We start from the raw sequence: 15,992 nt of genomic DNA on the forward strand, positions 1-15,992 counted from the left end.
TGGCAGCCCTCCTATGCCCACTGCCCAGAAGGTAGGGGAGAAACCGGGCTGGATGCTTTCTGACGTCCAGCTGTCAGTCTCCCCGGGTAGAGTGGGGCCTGGTCAGAGGGTAGATGATTCTGAGGGGTGCATCGATCCCAGCCTTCTCCTCCATGGTCACCCAGTCAAAGGAAAAGCAATGGGAGCACTGAGCTGAGGGAACTGACTCCATGTCAGTCGCTGGCTCCATGTCAATTTGTTATGGGCAGAAATAGAATACTGGGACTAGCTATAGTTAGAAGAAATAGTAATCATGCTTTGTGAACCTTGATTGTGAAACCAGAAAACCAATGGGTCTGTGCTGCCGGTCACTGCTTGAGCCAATTAAGCAGGGACAGGTTAGAATCATATATGAGTATTTATTCCAAAATGAAAGCAGCACGGGAAGGCAGCAAGTCATTCTTGAAAATCTGCTTTGCACCCCACCCATAACCCAGCTGCTTATCTTGAGCAGGACAAAGATTACCTGGGGAAGTAGGCAAAAAGAATAAGAATGGGTGTGCAGATTATAGCTTTGGGGAAATAGCAATTAAGCTAGGGTGGGATTCCATTATTTAGGCCACGAGACTGTTCATCTTTCCAAGATAATAAGGCAAGTCTTGAAAGATATGCATGGCCTTCCAACATTGATTCGCCGGGGGCTTACAACTCCGAGCAGTGTGAGAATACGCTATCTTTAATCAGAATAAAACAATTGTTAGGGGCACAAATAGAATATTGGGGACTAGTTGTAGTTATTAGAAATATTGCCAAAACCGGTTTGTCTCGGTGGATGGAGCGTCAGCCTGCAGACTGAAGGATCCCAGGATCCATTCCGGTCAAGGGCACATCCCCGGTGGATGTTTTTCTTTCTTTTTAAAATATATTTTATTGATTTTTTTACAGAGAGGAAGGGAGCGGGAGAGAGAATTAGAGACATTGATGAGAGAGAAATAAACATCAACTAGCTGCCTCCTTCACACTCCCTACCGGGGATGTGCCAGCAACCAATGTACATGCCCTTGACCTTTCAGTCCTCAGACCAAGGCTCTATCCACTGAGCCAAACCGGTTTCAGCTCTAATTGATGTTTCTGACTCTCTATCTATCTCCCTTCCTCTCTGTCTCTGTGAGAGATCAATAAAATATATATATTTTCTCTGCCGAAACTGGTTTGGCTCGGTGGATATAGCGCATCAGCCTGCAGACTGAAAGGTCCTAGATTAGATTCCAATCAAGGGCACGTACCTTGGTTTCGGGCACATCCCCAGTAGGGGGCATGCAGGAGGCAGCTGATTGATGTTTCTCTCATGGATGATTCTAACTCTCTCCCTTCCTCTGTAAAAAAAAAAAAAAAGAAGAGAAAAAGAAATCAATAAAATATATATATTTTATTTTTTTTTATTTTTTTTTTAAATATATATATTTTAAATATATTTTTTAAAAAATATTAATCATGCTCTGTTAACCACGATTGTTTTATTTTTCTTTTTTTCTTTTTTTTTTTTTTAAATTTTATTGATTATGGTATCACATATGCCCCACCCCCCTGTTGTCCATGGCCATGGGCTAGGCCCATATGCATGCACACAAGTCCTTTGGTTGATCTCTCCCCCTTACCCTCACCCTCTTCTACTTTCCCTCTGAGATTTGAGAGTCTGATCACTGCTTCTCTTTCTCTGGGTCTGTTTTTGTTCATCAGTTTATGTTGTTCATTATTGTTTTTCTTTTCTTTTTTTCTTTTTTTAAATATATATTTTATTGATTTTGTACAGAGAGGAAGGGAGAGAGATAGAGAGTTAGAAACATCGATGAGAGAGAGTCATCGATCAGTTGCCTCTTGCACACCCCCCACTGGGGATATGCCCTCAACCAATGTACATGCCCTTGACCGGAATCGAACCCGGGACCCTTCAGTCCCCAAGCCGACGCTCTATCCATTGAGCCAAACCGGTCTCGGCCATTATTGTTTTTCTTTTTTGTGTATTGTGGCCTCTGTGAGAGACAGAATTCTGTGGGAATAGTCCAGCCTGAAGTGGGGCTGGTTGTAAAGCAGTCCTTTTTGCTATAGTATCAGCGAGGTTGTTTCCTGTAATGTTTGTGTTTCCCTTTGATGTCCTTTATAGTGAACTGCAGCTACTTCTGCAGGCTTTCCTCTTGTTTGTAGGAGAGTCAGTATTTCCTGGAGATGCTGAGTAGGGCAATTCTTTGCTTTAAGAGTCCCCTTCCTTTTAATGTTGCTGTATGGGGAAGGAAGGCATACCTGGAGTCATAAATATGGACTTTTGTCCCTTCCTCAGCTGTAGGACTCTGGTCAAGGCAATGAGCTCAGCCTTCGGTCAAAAGCATTAGGAGGCAATGCCAGGGCTGGTCTATTATGGTCTATTGCTGTATATCTAATTTTCTTTCTTTTTTTTAATACATTTTATTGGTTTTGTACAGAGAGGAAGGGAGAGAGATAGAGTTAGAAACATCGATGAGAGAGAGTCATCGATCAGCTGCCTCTTGCACACCCCCTACTGGGGATATGCCCGCAACCAAGGTACATGCCCTGGACCGGAATCGAACCCGGGACCCTTCAGTCCCCAAGCCGACGCTCTATCCATTGAGCCAAACCGGTCTCGGCTGTATATCTAATTTTCTTAATGTCTTTCCTTCTAAAATTATTGTCATTAGCAAACCATACTTTATCAGAATTGCCTAATAGCTGGTATTTTAGATCAGGCCTGTCTGAATAAACTTGTTCTACTATTCTTACACAGGAGTGCCAAATATCCTCCTTTCCCTTCACAGGCAGGAGGGTGGCTGCAATGGGTTTGACATACTTTGAGAGTCACCTCAGGGGAGTCTAAGAGTAAGGCCCAGTATCTAGTGAGGGTCCCCCTGTAAGAACCTTTGAATCTACCGTAGTGTGGGGTCAGGACCTCTAGTGGCTGTCCCAGTGTTAACATGGCGGCCTATTTTACCAGGAGCATTGTGGTTGCAACAGCCCTTAAAAATGCTAGCCATGCCCAGTTGGTGTGAGCAGGAGGTTGAGCAGGAGGTCATGGTTCAACTCCCAGTCAGGGCTCATGCCCAGGTTTCGGGCCAGAACCCCGGTGTGGGGTATGCAGGAAGCAGCTGATCAAGGAACTCACTCTTCATTGAAGTTTCAATCTCCCTTCCTCTCTCTTTCTCTCAAATAAAATATATATATATATATTAAATGCTAGCCATGCCTGGCCAATGTGGCTTGGTGGTTGAGCATTGACCTATGAACCAGGAGGCCACAGTTGACTCCCAGTTGGGGCACAAGCCTAGATTGTGGGCTCAATCCTCAGTGTGGAGCATGAAGGAACCAACCAATCTTATGATTCTCTCTTATCATTGTTTCTATCTCTCTCTCCCTTATCTGAAATTAATAAAAACATAAACAAACAAACATATATATATATTTAAAATTTTAAAGTTTCCTTAAGGAAAGGGTCAGAGGTTCTGCCCATCCCTCTCCCCCACCACCACCTCAGTGTCTGGAGCCCCCAGGAGCTCTGCTCTGGGTCTAGCCTGCTCCTCAAAAGCAAACCAGGGAGAGCGAGCTGCTGGAATCTCACCGAGTCTGATCGGTTCCCTCCCGTGGGAGGGTATTGTTGCCCTGGGCGAGGCTGCTGGGTTTAAAGAACTGGAACCCACCAAGCTGAACACAGACCTGCTCTGCGCACCCTGCCCTCCGGTGAGCTCAGAACTGGCTCTCAGGTGAGCAGGCGACTGCTAGGACTTCTGGCAGCTGGGGGCATGGGGGGGGGGGGGGGCAGAGGAATGGCCCAGACTACCAGCCTGAGGAAGGGGTGGTGGTGCCCGGATGCTCTCGGGAACAGTGGTTCTGTTTGAGGGTTTGAGAGTTGGAGGTGCCTGTTCTGTGACCCCTGTCAGATGGATGTCGGAAACAGGAGCCAGCCTCAGTCTAAAGATTATGTAAAATGGAGTTGCAGCCCTCAGGGTCCAGGAATTCCAGGGCGTGAGAGGAGAGGCAGGCTAGTCTACCGGAGGGCAGCTCAGAGACTGCTCCAAGGACACACCCTGCCTACAGAGGCAGCATGTGAAAGGCCCTCCCTTCAAGGCAGTAGGACCGAGGTATTAATGTATTTATTCTTGTAACACCTTTTACTGTTCTTAGACTTGACAAATTAACTTACTTCATTCAGTCATAACCCCATGAGGCTGCTATTCTAGTTATCCTGATTTTCCAGGACAAAGAAGCACAGAGAAATTCAGTAACTCCGAGTTACACGGCTGTTCAGTGGCTTAGGCTTCCCCGCCAGGTGAGCCCAGCAAATAGTAACAATGGCTTCCCATGGAACACCGACCTTTCCTATCCCTCCCGCAGCCAACAATGTGCAAAGCCTTGGGAAGGGCCTTATCTCCAGGGGAGGGCCACCCCAGGGACTAGTTCTGGCGCCCTAAGGCGAAAGATGGATGTCCACCCATCACCCAGTTTCCTGCCAGTAGCAGCTTGCACTCTGAGTGGATTTGGGGCAGCCTGGAGCAGGGTCCCAGCCAGGCTGGAGTGGGATGGGAGGCTCTTTGCCCCTAGCAGTCCTCCATGCCCCTGGTAAGCTGCTGGCTCCTGCCCAGCTCAGACCTGGCGTGCCCTGTGGAACAATAGCCCGGGACCTGCCGTTTGTGTGCGGTTAGGAGAGCGGGCATCAAAGCGTGAGTCAGTACACCTGAAACTAATTCAAAATAATACTGAATGTAAACTGCAATTTAATTTCTTTTAGTAACAAAAAAAGGGGAGGGGGGACCTGAGTTAAAACAACAGCCCTGTTCACCTGACCTTGGGTCAGGCATCTGACAGATTTTTTTTTTTTTTTTTTTTTTTTTTTTTATCCTCACCCGATGATATTTTTCCATTGATTTTTATTTTATTTTTTAAAATATATTTTTATTGATTTCAGAGAGAAGGGAAAAGGAGAGAAGATAGAAACATCAATGAGAGAATCATTGATTGGCTGCCTCTTGCACACCCCACACTGGATACCAAGCCCATAACCTGGGCATGTGCCCTTGACTGGAATTGAACCTGAGACAAGTCAGTCCGCAGGTTGACGCTCTATCCACTGAGCCAAACCAGCTAGGGCTCCATTGATTTTTAGAGAGAGTAGAAGAAAGAGGGAAAGACATAGAGAAATATGGATGTGAGAGAAACACATCGATTGGTTGCCTCCTGCATACGCCCTGACCAGGGTGCAAGCTGGAGAGGAGCCTGCAACCAAGGTATGTGCCCTTGACTGGGATCGAACCTGGGACCCCTCGGTCTGCAGGCTGAGGCTCTATCCACTGAACCAAACGGGCTAGGGCCTGACATAGATTTTAACAAAGCTGTATAGTTATTCATATGCAAAGGCACTGCTCTAAGCACTTTCCCAACAAGCAAATGCACCTTTGGGGTGGGGGCTCTTGCTTTCCCACCTGACTCCAGCCTGACCCTCCCCCTACAGCCCTGCCCTGCAGCTGTGACATGGAGGGAGTGACCTGGGGCCTTCTCCTTGTGCTGGCAGGTGAGTCTCTGGGGGCCCTGCTGTCCCTCATACCCACAGAGGCAGTGAAAAGCAGAGCAGCATCTCTCAAGGGGGCCTGGTGTCAAATAAATGTTGTTGTTGTTAATATATTTTTATTGATTTCAGAAAGGAAGAGAGGAGAAAGAGACAGAAACATTGGCATTGGCAATGAGGGAGAATCATTGATGGGCTGCCTCCTGCACACCCCGCACTGGGGATCGAGCCTGCAACTCAGACTTGACCGGAATCGAACCTGGGATCTTTGGATCTGCAGGCCAATACTCTATCCATTGAGCCAAATCAGCTAGGGCTCAAATAAATGTGTTTTTGTTTACACTGTCGATTTAAAGGGAAAAGATAATACAGGAGATAATAGTTCAGGGAAGAAGTGGAAGTTGCACAATCTGTTCTGGGCTAATGAACTCGGGGAAGCCTGTAACCATCTGTTGGCATGAAGAGAATAGCGTCCCCATTTTTTTAGGAAGAGGAGGGTCACCTAGGGTCTGCGTTGGAAGCTTCCCAGAGAGGGGAGAGATACAGACATGCCATCCCATTCTGAGTGCAAGAATAGCAGGAAGCCTGCTAATAGCAGCAAGGGCTGAGTGAGGGGCCAAAGGCCGGGGGCTGGGACAACCTCAGCAGCACTGCCTGGGCTGAAGGTGTGAGGGAGGGAACCAGCCCCAGGGTGCCTCCCAGTGAGCTGGCTGTCCTTGCTCTTTGGGCTGAGGTCAGCCTGCAATTCACCATGAGACCAGTGTCATGATCACCCAAATCCTCTGCTTCTCCCACCCAGGCCTGCCTGCTGGGGAAGCCAGCGACCTGATTGGTGAGTGAGGCCCAAACTGCTCTTGCTGTCCCACATTTCCCCTCTAAGACCCCACATCCTGCCTCCAACGTTTTTTGGTCCTTACTTATTTTTTTTCTTTCCTACAGATGAAGACAGTGCCTTCTGTTACGGTAAGAGCTGACGTCCCTCACGCCTGTCCTGGACCTCTGCTAGCTGTTGGTGAGGGGTGATGTGGAGCCCAGTGCAGACGTAGCGGGGCTTGAGGGGGTGAGGAGGGGCAGCATGGCGCAGGGGCTGGAGAGTAAAGGCCAGTGTGGTCAACTGAAAGAACAAAGGCCAACAGACAACCTGGTCTTGGAAAGAACCTCCCTCCAGCATGGAAGGAAGGCGCCTGCCATGCTGAGGAAGCAGATTCTGGGGAAGTAGCTGCAGGCACTGGGCTGCTGGGTGGCCAGGTATCTCACACCAGCCTTCTTCCTTCCCCTCACTCTCACTCCCCTTTCTCAGCACCCAGGTCCCTGCTGCCCCCCAGCCTCCCAGAGGGTTTGCACTGTCCTCCAACGCCCCCAAATGCCCCTCGCTCCCCCTCGCTCAGATCACATGCCACCTTCCTTTAAAAAAAAAAAATATATATATATATATATATATATATATATATATATATATATATAAAATTGATTTTTTTACAGAGAGGAAGGGAGAGAGATAGTTAGAAACATCGATGAGAGAGAGTCATCGATCAGCTGCCTCTTGCACATCTCCTACTGGGGATGAGCCCGCAACCAAGGTACATGCCCTTGATCGGAATCAAACCTGTGACCTTTCAGTCCGCAGGCCTACGCTCTACCCACTGAGCCAAACCGGTTTCGGCAGAAAAGCCTTCCTTGATTATCCCTTAAAAGCCCCCTATTTTTTTTTTCTGTGCTCTTCTGCTCAATGTTTTCTTCCTAGTCCTTGCTCCCACCAGATCATGGACTAGTGCTGTGTATGTCTACTGGCTGGGTTACCTGCCCGAGTGCTGGGGTGGAGCAGGCTGGCCCCAGCTCCCTCTCCTCCCCTCTCTTCCTCTCCTCCCCTCCTCCCCTAGACTGGGAGACCCTGCAGCTGGGCGGGATGATCTGCGCTGGGCTCCTGTGCATCGCTGGAATCTTGTTCGCCCTGAGTGAGCTGGGGGGCTGGCGGGAAGGGGCTGAGGGAGGACATGTGAGGGGGGGGCGGGGGGAGCACGGTGCCCAGGCCCTATGCATGGGTGTCTCTTCCTCTCACAGGTGGCAAATGCAAATGCAAGCTCAATCGCAATCACAGGTGAGCATAAGGCCCTACTGTGTGCGCCTCCAGCTGAGCAGACGGTTGGGAAAGCCCTGTAACGTGGAGAGAGAGGACAGCTTCATGGCTGCTCCCCGGGCTGCGGTGGGATTACTCACAGATAATCCACCCGAAGGGGCCCCACATCAGAGAAAGCTCTGAGCTCTGCCCTTTTTAAAATGACCGAATAGCAAGGGGGCAGTTAGGGACCTCTTGGGAGGGGGCACCAGGAATCTTGGTTGGGTACAGAAGGTCCACGTATGCTAATCTGATGTTCCTCCCTCAGCCCCCTGTCTGAGAAAGTTGTTCCACTCATCACTTCAGGTGAGGCGGGCTTCTCCGAGGGGCTCCGGGCGTCAGTCAGGGTGGCCACAGCCTTTGAGATAAAAATGATATGCTGTGTGTCAGGCGGGACTGTGCCGGGCCAGCCAGCCTTGGGGTTGCCCAGGGCTGAGGGGGCGTCTGTGTAGTGACCACGTTGTGAGGACCTGATTCCCACTCTCTCCACAGGCTCTTCCAGTGTCTGCTGAGCGAGGACCAGCTCCGTGGCACCGCCAGGGCTAGCTCCCCTGCAGTTGGTTCCCGCCCCACTTGGGGCCTTAGGCTCCTCTGATCAAAGCTTATTTCTAATTAAACTGGCCTTCCTCCTCCCCTGGCCTCTGATGGTGTCCGGCTCCAAACCCCCATTTCTCAGTGGTGCCAGATCTGGAAAGAACGATGTGGCCTAGACTTCGGGCCCCTGTCTCGCGGGCAGGGACCCTGCCTCCAACTCGCATTCCCAGGCCCTGAGGTAGAGCCCTTCCAGCAGAACGTCTGTGTGTAAGGGGTGGATTCTCGGCTTAGTCCAGAGCTGCAGCAGGAGCTCCGAGACCCTGAATGGGACCCGGGACGCCTGGCTGTGGAGCAGCCACTGTCCAAGCTGAGTGGTGCAGTGTGAGCGGGAGCCACGGAGTGGGCGGCTGCACCAAGCCCGTCTGTCTGCCAGGCAGATTCTGCCAGCCCCAGTCTCTGAGCGGGAGGAGGTGCACACCGGAGGAGAGGAGTGGGTGGGGGCATGAGCACCAGTGGGTGAGGTGGTCAGGCCAGAGGTGACATCTGAGGTGACTCATCTGTGAACAGAAGAGCCAGCCACGCGAACACCGTTCCTAGTGGAGGGCAGTGTCTGGGCCACCTGCGGGACACTGGCCTTCCTGCCTCTTCAGGGCTAGAGAAAGTGAGGAGGAGGGAGTACCACTGACCCCTGCTGAGCTGGGCTCCGGACCAGGGAGCAGGGGAGGGAGCTCGGTGCAGGACACAGAGCCAGAGTGCAGTCTCCAGAGGAGTGTGCAGGCGGGAGCCAGCACAGCCTTCCCCACGGAGTGGGCTCACGGCCCTCCCTTCTGGGACACGGAGGATCTGGTGTGAGGAAGTAAACACAAGCTCTGCCTGAGAACCAGTCTGGCCCTCTGTGGGGCCGCAGCATGGACAGGATCTTGGCAGCGCCCTCTGCGTGCGCGCCCGCTGCTGCTCTGGAGGAAGGTGGGTCCCCGTCCTCTCACGCTGTTTGAAACCCTTTCAGCAACAAGGAGCCGAAGCCGGTTTGGCTCAGTGGTAGAGCGTCGGTCTGCTGACTGAAAGGTCCCAGGTTCGATTCTGGTCAAAGGCATGTACATTGGTTGCGGGCACATCCCCAGTAGGGGGTGTGCAAGAGGCAGCCGGTCGATGTTTCTCTCATCGACGTTTCTAGCTCTCTATCTCTTTCCCTTCCTCTCTGTAAAAAATCAATAAAATATATTTAAAAAAAAAAAAAAAAAAAAACCAAGGAAACCCCGTGGTATCCTGGGGACCCGTCATTTTGACTCATGATGTGGAGTGCACAGGGAAGAGCATTCCACATTGTTCTTCCCATGTCGGTCCAGTGGACACGGACACACACACACACACACACACAGGAACACACGGTTCTGCTCTGCTTGCAGCCTGCCAAGCACAGCTTCATTTAAGTTTTGCCTGAACAAACCCCAGACCCCTCAAGTCCTATAAGCACCCATTTTGGGTGAGGGCCCCGCAGAGTGTGTGGGAGAGCCTGGTGCTCTGTCCGGGAGCCTTGTCCAGTAACAGGCTAGCGCCTGGGGCTGAGGCTGAGCACCTGGTCCCGAGGCTGCGGGGAGCGTGGGGCATCCTGGGTGGGAGCAGTGGGGGCCGCTGGCGGAGGGAGGGCGATGCAGCGCGCAGTGTTCCCCGCCGGCTGCCGCTGGAGCCCTGCAGGTGGGCTGCTGATTGCCAAGGGAAAGCGCTCCGCTGCCCGCTCCGGAGGGCGTGGGGAAGGTTGCCACAGGGTGTGGGAGTCTCAGGCCCGGCTTCCTGGGCTCCAGAGACCCATTCTCGGGCCTTTCTCTCCGAGGGGAGTGGGTAGCTTTAGTCGAAATTCCCTCCTGTCATTTCCTTGCAGCCCAAGGACGGACCAGGGAAAACAAAAGGTAATTTTCACCTGTTGAATCCTTAGTATGTGATGGACACATAGACAGTTCACATGTTAACTCCATTTCCCCAGCAGCATGTGACACAGGCTGGCATTGCCCCCTCTGTGCATAAGAGGAGACTCGGGCTTTCTTGCTTTCGAGCCATTCCTGAAGGACTAGGCCCCGCTGCCTTTCTGATATTTATCATTATCTGAAAGAGATTGCCTGTTTGGGGACTCTATATCCCTCCTCCCCTGGAAGCAATCTTATTTTTTCTAATTGCAAACATTTTTCATGCCTATTAGAGGAAACTTGAACATTACAGAAGCATCTCACTTAGAAGATAAACCAATTTCTAACTCAGCACCCCAAAATAAATCAAGGTTAAAAGTTTGATATAATATTCTAGAATTCTATTATATTGAATATATATTTCTATAATCCTGGAGATCCTGCCAGGTTCTTTAGAATCAGTAGTTCATTAATAATCAGTAGTTCATTACTTTGTATTGCTGAGTAGTAGACTGAGAGAGTGCTTTTAAAATGAGGGCCTAGCTGAAACCGGTTTGGCTCAGTGGATAGAGCAGTCAGCCTAGGGTCTGAAAGGTCCCGGGTTTGATTCCGGTCAAGGGCATGTACCTTGGTTTTAGGCACATCCTCAGTAGGGGATGTGCAAGAGGCAACTGATCGATCGATGATTCTTTCTCATCCATGTTTATAGCTCTCTATCCCTCTCTCTTCCTCTGTAAAAAATCAATAAAATATATTTTAAAAAAATAAAGTAAAATGAGGTCCTATTAAGTTATAAGGTTTATTCTACACTAATGACTTGAAAACACTATAATATTTGTTTCCTAGAAAGTACCAGCATCTCACCCTAAATTTTTGTGTCAAATACTATAAAACCTAGGGTAAGAAGGGCTCACCACTAACACTGGAGCCTGTGACCAGATCCATCTGGGTTGATTACTGGTTAGGTCCTATGCCTGACTCTGGAGAGGGATTTATTCCTCAAATCTCAACCCTGCCATCAGAGGAACATTCTTAAAGCAAGGTCAGATCAACTTTGTTTAAAATGTACCAAAGATCCCCTACTTATCTCCCAGAAAAATCTCCTTAACATGGCCTATTGACCCTTGAGTCTGACCCCAGCCCCATGTCTGACAATCAGTCCTCCCACATCACCTGTGCTCTCCCACACTCAGCCTGCCTCCTAGACACACCACAGGCTGCAGCCTTCACCCAGGCCCCAGGGCACTGCACTCCCCTGCCTCTGCTGGGCCTTGTCCCTACTCCCCAGCATCTCTGCACCCCCAATTCCCTTCCCGGAGGACCTTTCAGAGGCCTCCAGGGCCATTCTACAACTGCACCACCAACACTCCTCATCTGTTTCCTGCTTCTACTCTTTGTATATTGCCTTAATTCATGTAATATTTATATTTCACTGACTTGTTTAATGTTCTCCAATGTAATTCAGATTAGTGCCTGCAGGATTTCCTGGGTTTTGGCTCACAGATTTGGTTGTTCTGATTGCCAGTTTTATGATTTCCACTGAATACATATTGGCCATTTTGAGTTTTCATGATCTCAAGGGATAAAAAAATATATATATATGATTATAGTCTTTCCACTAATCTGAAAGGTGTTATAGCTCATGGATCTTATAGTTATTCTGTATCTAGACTCTATATTCACAATATCTGGTACTCTTATCAAAAATATCCAGGCATAGCCCTAGCTGGGTATTGATGAGTCTGGGGTTTGATTCTGGTTAAGGGCATATGCCCAGGTTGTGAGTTTGATCTCCAGTGGGGGGTAAGAGGCAGCTAATCGATAATTCTCTCTCATCAATGTTTCTATCTCCCCTTCCCTCCCTCTCTGAAATCAATAAAAATATATTAAATATTATATAGGTATCCAGGCAAAAAGACAAACCAGTACCAGACAGGTAACATAAACACGAAGAAGATGCAGATAATGGAAAGATTAGGCCAAGATTTGAACTGTGATTGATATGTTCAAGGAATGAGATGTTTGGAGACTTTTCATTAAAAAAATTGAATCTATGTGTTGAGTTAAATTGTGTCCTAAACTCCCAGTACCTGAGACTGCGGCCTATTGGAAATAGGGTCTTTGCAGATATAGTATTTTTAGATGAGGTGATATTGGATGAGGGTGGCCCTAATCAATGACTGGTGGTGGCCTTATAAGAGAAAAATGTGCACACAGGGAGGTCATATGGCAACAGAGGTAGAGAAGGAAGTGATGCAACACCAAGATTGCCAGGAACTACCAAAGTTAAAAATAGGTAAGGAAGAGTTCTTCCTTGGAGAGTTCAAGGGAAAAGGGCCTTACCAACACCTTAATTTTGATATCTCACCACCAGACCTGTGAGAAAAATAATTTTTTTATATTAAGTAAAAAGAAAAAATTAAATAATAAATTTAGAACTATAAGTTCTTTTATTTTTCAAGAACTAAACGTTCTTAACTGAAGTTAAGAACATAATTGATGTTTAACAACAAATTAGACTCAGCTGAAGAGAATGAGTAAATTAGGAGATGGATAATAAGAAATAATCAAGCCTTAGCCAGTTTGGCTCAGGGATAGTGTCGATCTGTGGATCGAAGGGTCCCAGGTTTGATTTTGGTCAAGGGCATGTACCTCAGTTGCAGGATTCTTCCTGGCAGGGTCCTTGGTCTGTGCTCATGTAGGAGGCAATCAATCAATGTATTTCTCCTACATCTATTTTCCTGTCATTCTCTCTCTCTCCAAAAATCAATGGAAAAATATCCTAACATCCTCAAGTGAGGATTAAAGACAAAGAAAAAAGGAATATCAAGATAATATTAGAAAAAAATGCACTAAATAAAATTCAAAATTTATTAATGATTAAAACAAAAAACAAAAAACCACTTTAGCTTGGCTGATGTGGCTCAGTCAGTGGTTGGGTGTCGGTCTATGAACCAGGAAGTCATGGTTCAATTCCTGGTCAGGGCACATGCCTGGATTGTGGGCTCTAGCCCCAGTAAGGGGTGTTCAGGAAGAGGCTAATGGATGACTCCCTTTCATCATTCATGCTTCTCTCCCTTTCTCTCTGAAATAAAAAGATATTTAAAAAAAATAAATAAAAGCCTTATACTAAGCCAGAAATGGAAATAAATAATGCAATAAAGGGTATGCAACCCAGAATCAATCATTTAAAAAAACATATATTTTATTGATTTTTTACAGAGAGGAAGAGAGAGGGATAGAGAACGAGAAACATCCATCAGCTGCCTCCTGCACACCCCCCATTGGGGATGTGCCCGCAACCAAGGTACATGCCCCTGACCGGAATCGAACCTGGAACCCTCCGGTCCGCAGACCGACGCTCCACCACTGAGCCAAACCGGTTTGGGCCAGAATCATTCATTTTAATGGAGAAATATTGAAAGCTATCTGCCTGAAAGTAAGAGTAAGATGCCCTCTGACCCCAACTTTGTTCAGCATCACATTTTCTTCTTTCAGCATCATCTTTTTTAATGATAAAAAATAAAGTTATCCAAGAGCAGGCAACAAGGCAAGAACAAAGTACACACAAATTAGAAACAAATTAATAGAACTGTCACAATTTGTAAAATGGCATAGTTTTGTATGTAGAAAAATCCAAAGAATCCACATTTAAATAGGCACAGATAAGTGAATTTAGCAGGGCCACAATTCTAAAAAACAAAACACACCCTTAAAAAATTAAGTACTTAGAAATGTCTGATTAAATATGTGCATGAATTTTATGTAAAAACTGAAACCAACAGAGATGCCATGAGAGCCTTCCAGCTTGATGCACCTGCCCACCCCCGAGCATGCGTGGGGCTGAGTGCAGAGTGGGCTCAGCAGCACCAGGAGCTGCTTGGGAGCAGTGAATAGCTCTCTGCTGCAATAGACACATGCGCTGATTCAGAACACACAGGGTCTGAGCTGGCTGCTTACTGAGATTTGTCAGAGACACCACACAAAACCATTTATGAACAGATTCCTCCAGGATGGGGCTTGCTCTGTCCTTTGCAGCAGATGGCAGGGCAGCTTGTGGAACCCCTGCAGCCTCCGGTCTAATAATTGTGGAGGAGCAATATTTTCAAGCATAAAATACGATTTCTCCAGCCCTGGTGGCTGGCTGAGTCAGTTGGAGCCTCATCCCATAAACCCATGGTCTGCAAACTCGCGAGCCATATGTGGCTCTTTGGCCCCTTGAGTGTGGCTCTTCCACAAAATACCATGGCCTGGCGAGTCTATTTTGAAGTGGCATAGTTTAAAAAATTTGGCTCTCAAAAAGAAATTTCAATCGTTGGACTGTTGACATTTGGCTCTGTTGACTAATGAGTTTGCTGACCCCTACCATAAATCAAAATGTTATGGGTTCAATTCCCATAGGGCACATACCTGGTTTCCAGTTCAATCCCCAGTAAGTGTGTATTGGTTTCTTACCTCTCCTCCCTCTCTAAAAATAAAAAAAATATCACCTTAGTCGGTTTGGGTCAGTGGATAGAGCGTAGGCCTGGAAACCCAAAGGTCCTAGGTTTGGTTCCGGTCAAGGGCGCATGCCCGGGTCATGGGCTCGATCCCAGTGGGCGGCATGCAGGAGGCAGCCGATAATTCTCATCATTGATGTCTCTCTCCTCTCAGAAATAAAAACGTATCCTCACACTGGCCGTGATCATCCTCAATTTAGATCCTGAGTTCCAAGAGATGCTGGACATATTAACCATCTGTCCAGCATCAAGATCCTTCATGTGCTATGGGTCCAGTCCACACACACCAAGCAGCTTTTCTGATATATCTGCTTCCTGCTATAGTCGCCTTTCTTCCTTCTGTACCATGCTCAGTCCATAACATTTTTATAAGACCCTAAGTCCACAAACTTTTCTCTTGGACTATTTCAGATTTTGCAGCTTGAAGCAAATTTGAAACTTTGTATTTTTTTTTAACAAAATAAATACAATATTTTGTACTTCATCAAATATTTTTTTGGGAGGGGATGTTATACTTTTAATTGGAGCTCTCTTCCAACAAATTGACTCAGCTCATGGACTGTAGAAAAACAGGTGGCGCCCTGAGTGCATTTACAGAATTTAGCAACCTAATTCTGAAAACAAGCTTGGAGCAGACTTTATAAATCACCTACTTCAAGTGATGCCTCTGGGTAGTTGCTCCTAGTAAGCAGCAAGGGCCATTATTGCTGGCCCAGAGCTGATCACCTTGGGACTTGGGGCCATCTAGCATATTCCCTCCAGACTTACATCTGAACCAACATAGCAAAGGAGTTTTGCATGTAGCCCGTCATTCAAGCTTCCAGGTGACGTCAGGGTTTTATCACAACCCAGCAATGCACTTCCCTATGGGGGGTGGACCCATGGAGCGCAGATACTGTGAACACGGTCTAGAAAAGGTGCATGGTCTGTGGCTACCTAGAATTCTCATGCTACCAGTCTTCTTTGGATCTTCTGAATTCCATCAGTTGTCACTTGCAGTATTCCTGGGTGCAGCTGCAGCCTTGAGTCTGCAGAATACTGGTGGGGAGCATAGAAGGTGGGCCTGTGACACCCAGCTAAGTTGAAGACTGAAGAACAGAACAGTCTACCTATGGACTTATTTTTAACAAACACAATGGGGCATAACAAAACACTTTCTCTGTAAATATTCTCTGAAGATGAGAAACTATGGAAAATTACCTATAGCAGCTATCAGTTTGTAGTTTCCTTTAAAAATAAACTCCATTCACCTTGGCTGGTAGCTCAGTTGCTTAGTGTTCTGATATGCTGAGGTGGTGATTTTGATCACTGTCAGGGCATATGACTCAACCAATGAATGAACAGAACAAATAAATGTCTATCTTCCTAAAAATAAAGTAAAAAAGTAAACTCCA

The 15,992-nt window shown here is 47.5% G+C and overlaps 1 protein-coding gene across 3 annotated transcripts; it reads left to right on the forward strand.

The window, feature by feature from the left end:
• Nucleotides 1–3,555: 3,555 nt before the first annotated feature.
• Nucleotides 3,556–8,305, forward strand: FXYD4 (FXYD domain containing ion transport regulator 4). 3 transcript variants are annotated; one of them, XM_045582909.1, is made up of 8 exons: nt 3,556–3,726; nt 5,495–5,554; nt 6,348–6,380; nt 6,488–6,511; nt 7,429–7,503; nt 7,610–7,646; nt 7,933–7,970; nt 8,157–8,305. In XM_045582909.1, exons 2-8 carry the CDS (start codon nt 5,515–5,517, stop codon nt 8,174–8,176), a joined length of 267 nt encoding a protein of 88 aa, XP_045438865.1. In that variant the 5' UTR covers nt 3,556–3,726; nt 5,495–5,514; the 3' UTR covers nt 8,177–8,305. The 3 variants fall into 3 exon arrangements, with proteins under 3 accessions (XP_045438865.1, XP_045438864.1, XP_045438866.1); XM_045582908.1 differs by having other exon boundaries at nt 3,559–3,749; XM_045582910.1 differs by lacking the exon at nt 3,556–3,726 and having other exon boundaries at nt 5,248–5,554.
• The last annotated feature ends 7,687 nt before the right edge of the window (nt 8,306–15,992 follow it).

This window comes from Pipistrellus kuhlii, unplaced genomic scaffold (assembly GCF_014108245.1).
Source record: "Pipistrellus kuhlii isolate mPipKuh1 unplaced genomic scaffold, mPipKuh1.p scaffold_m20_p_171, whole genome shotgun sequence".
Classification (NCBI taxonomy): Eukaryota; Metazoa; Chordata; class Mammalia; order Chiroptera; family Vespertilionidae; genus Pipistrellus; species Pipistrellus kuhlii.

Excerpts from the sequence above, each read along its gene's own strand:
- FXYD4 (XM_045582909.1), top strand. The coding sequence starts at position 5,515 with ATGGAGGGAGTGACCTGGGGCCTTCTCCTTGTGCTGGCAG. Across the intron at positions 7,504-7,609 it reads TGGAATCTTGTTCGCCCTGA|GTGGCAAATGCAAATGCAAG; the intron begins GTGAGCTGGGGG and ends TTCCTCTCACAG. Across the intron at positions 7,971-8,156 it reads TGTTCCACTCATCACTTCAG|GCTCTTCCAGTGTCTGCTGA; the intron begins GTGAGGCGGGCT and ends CTCTCTCCACAG.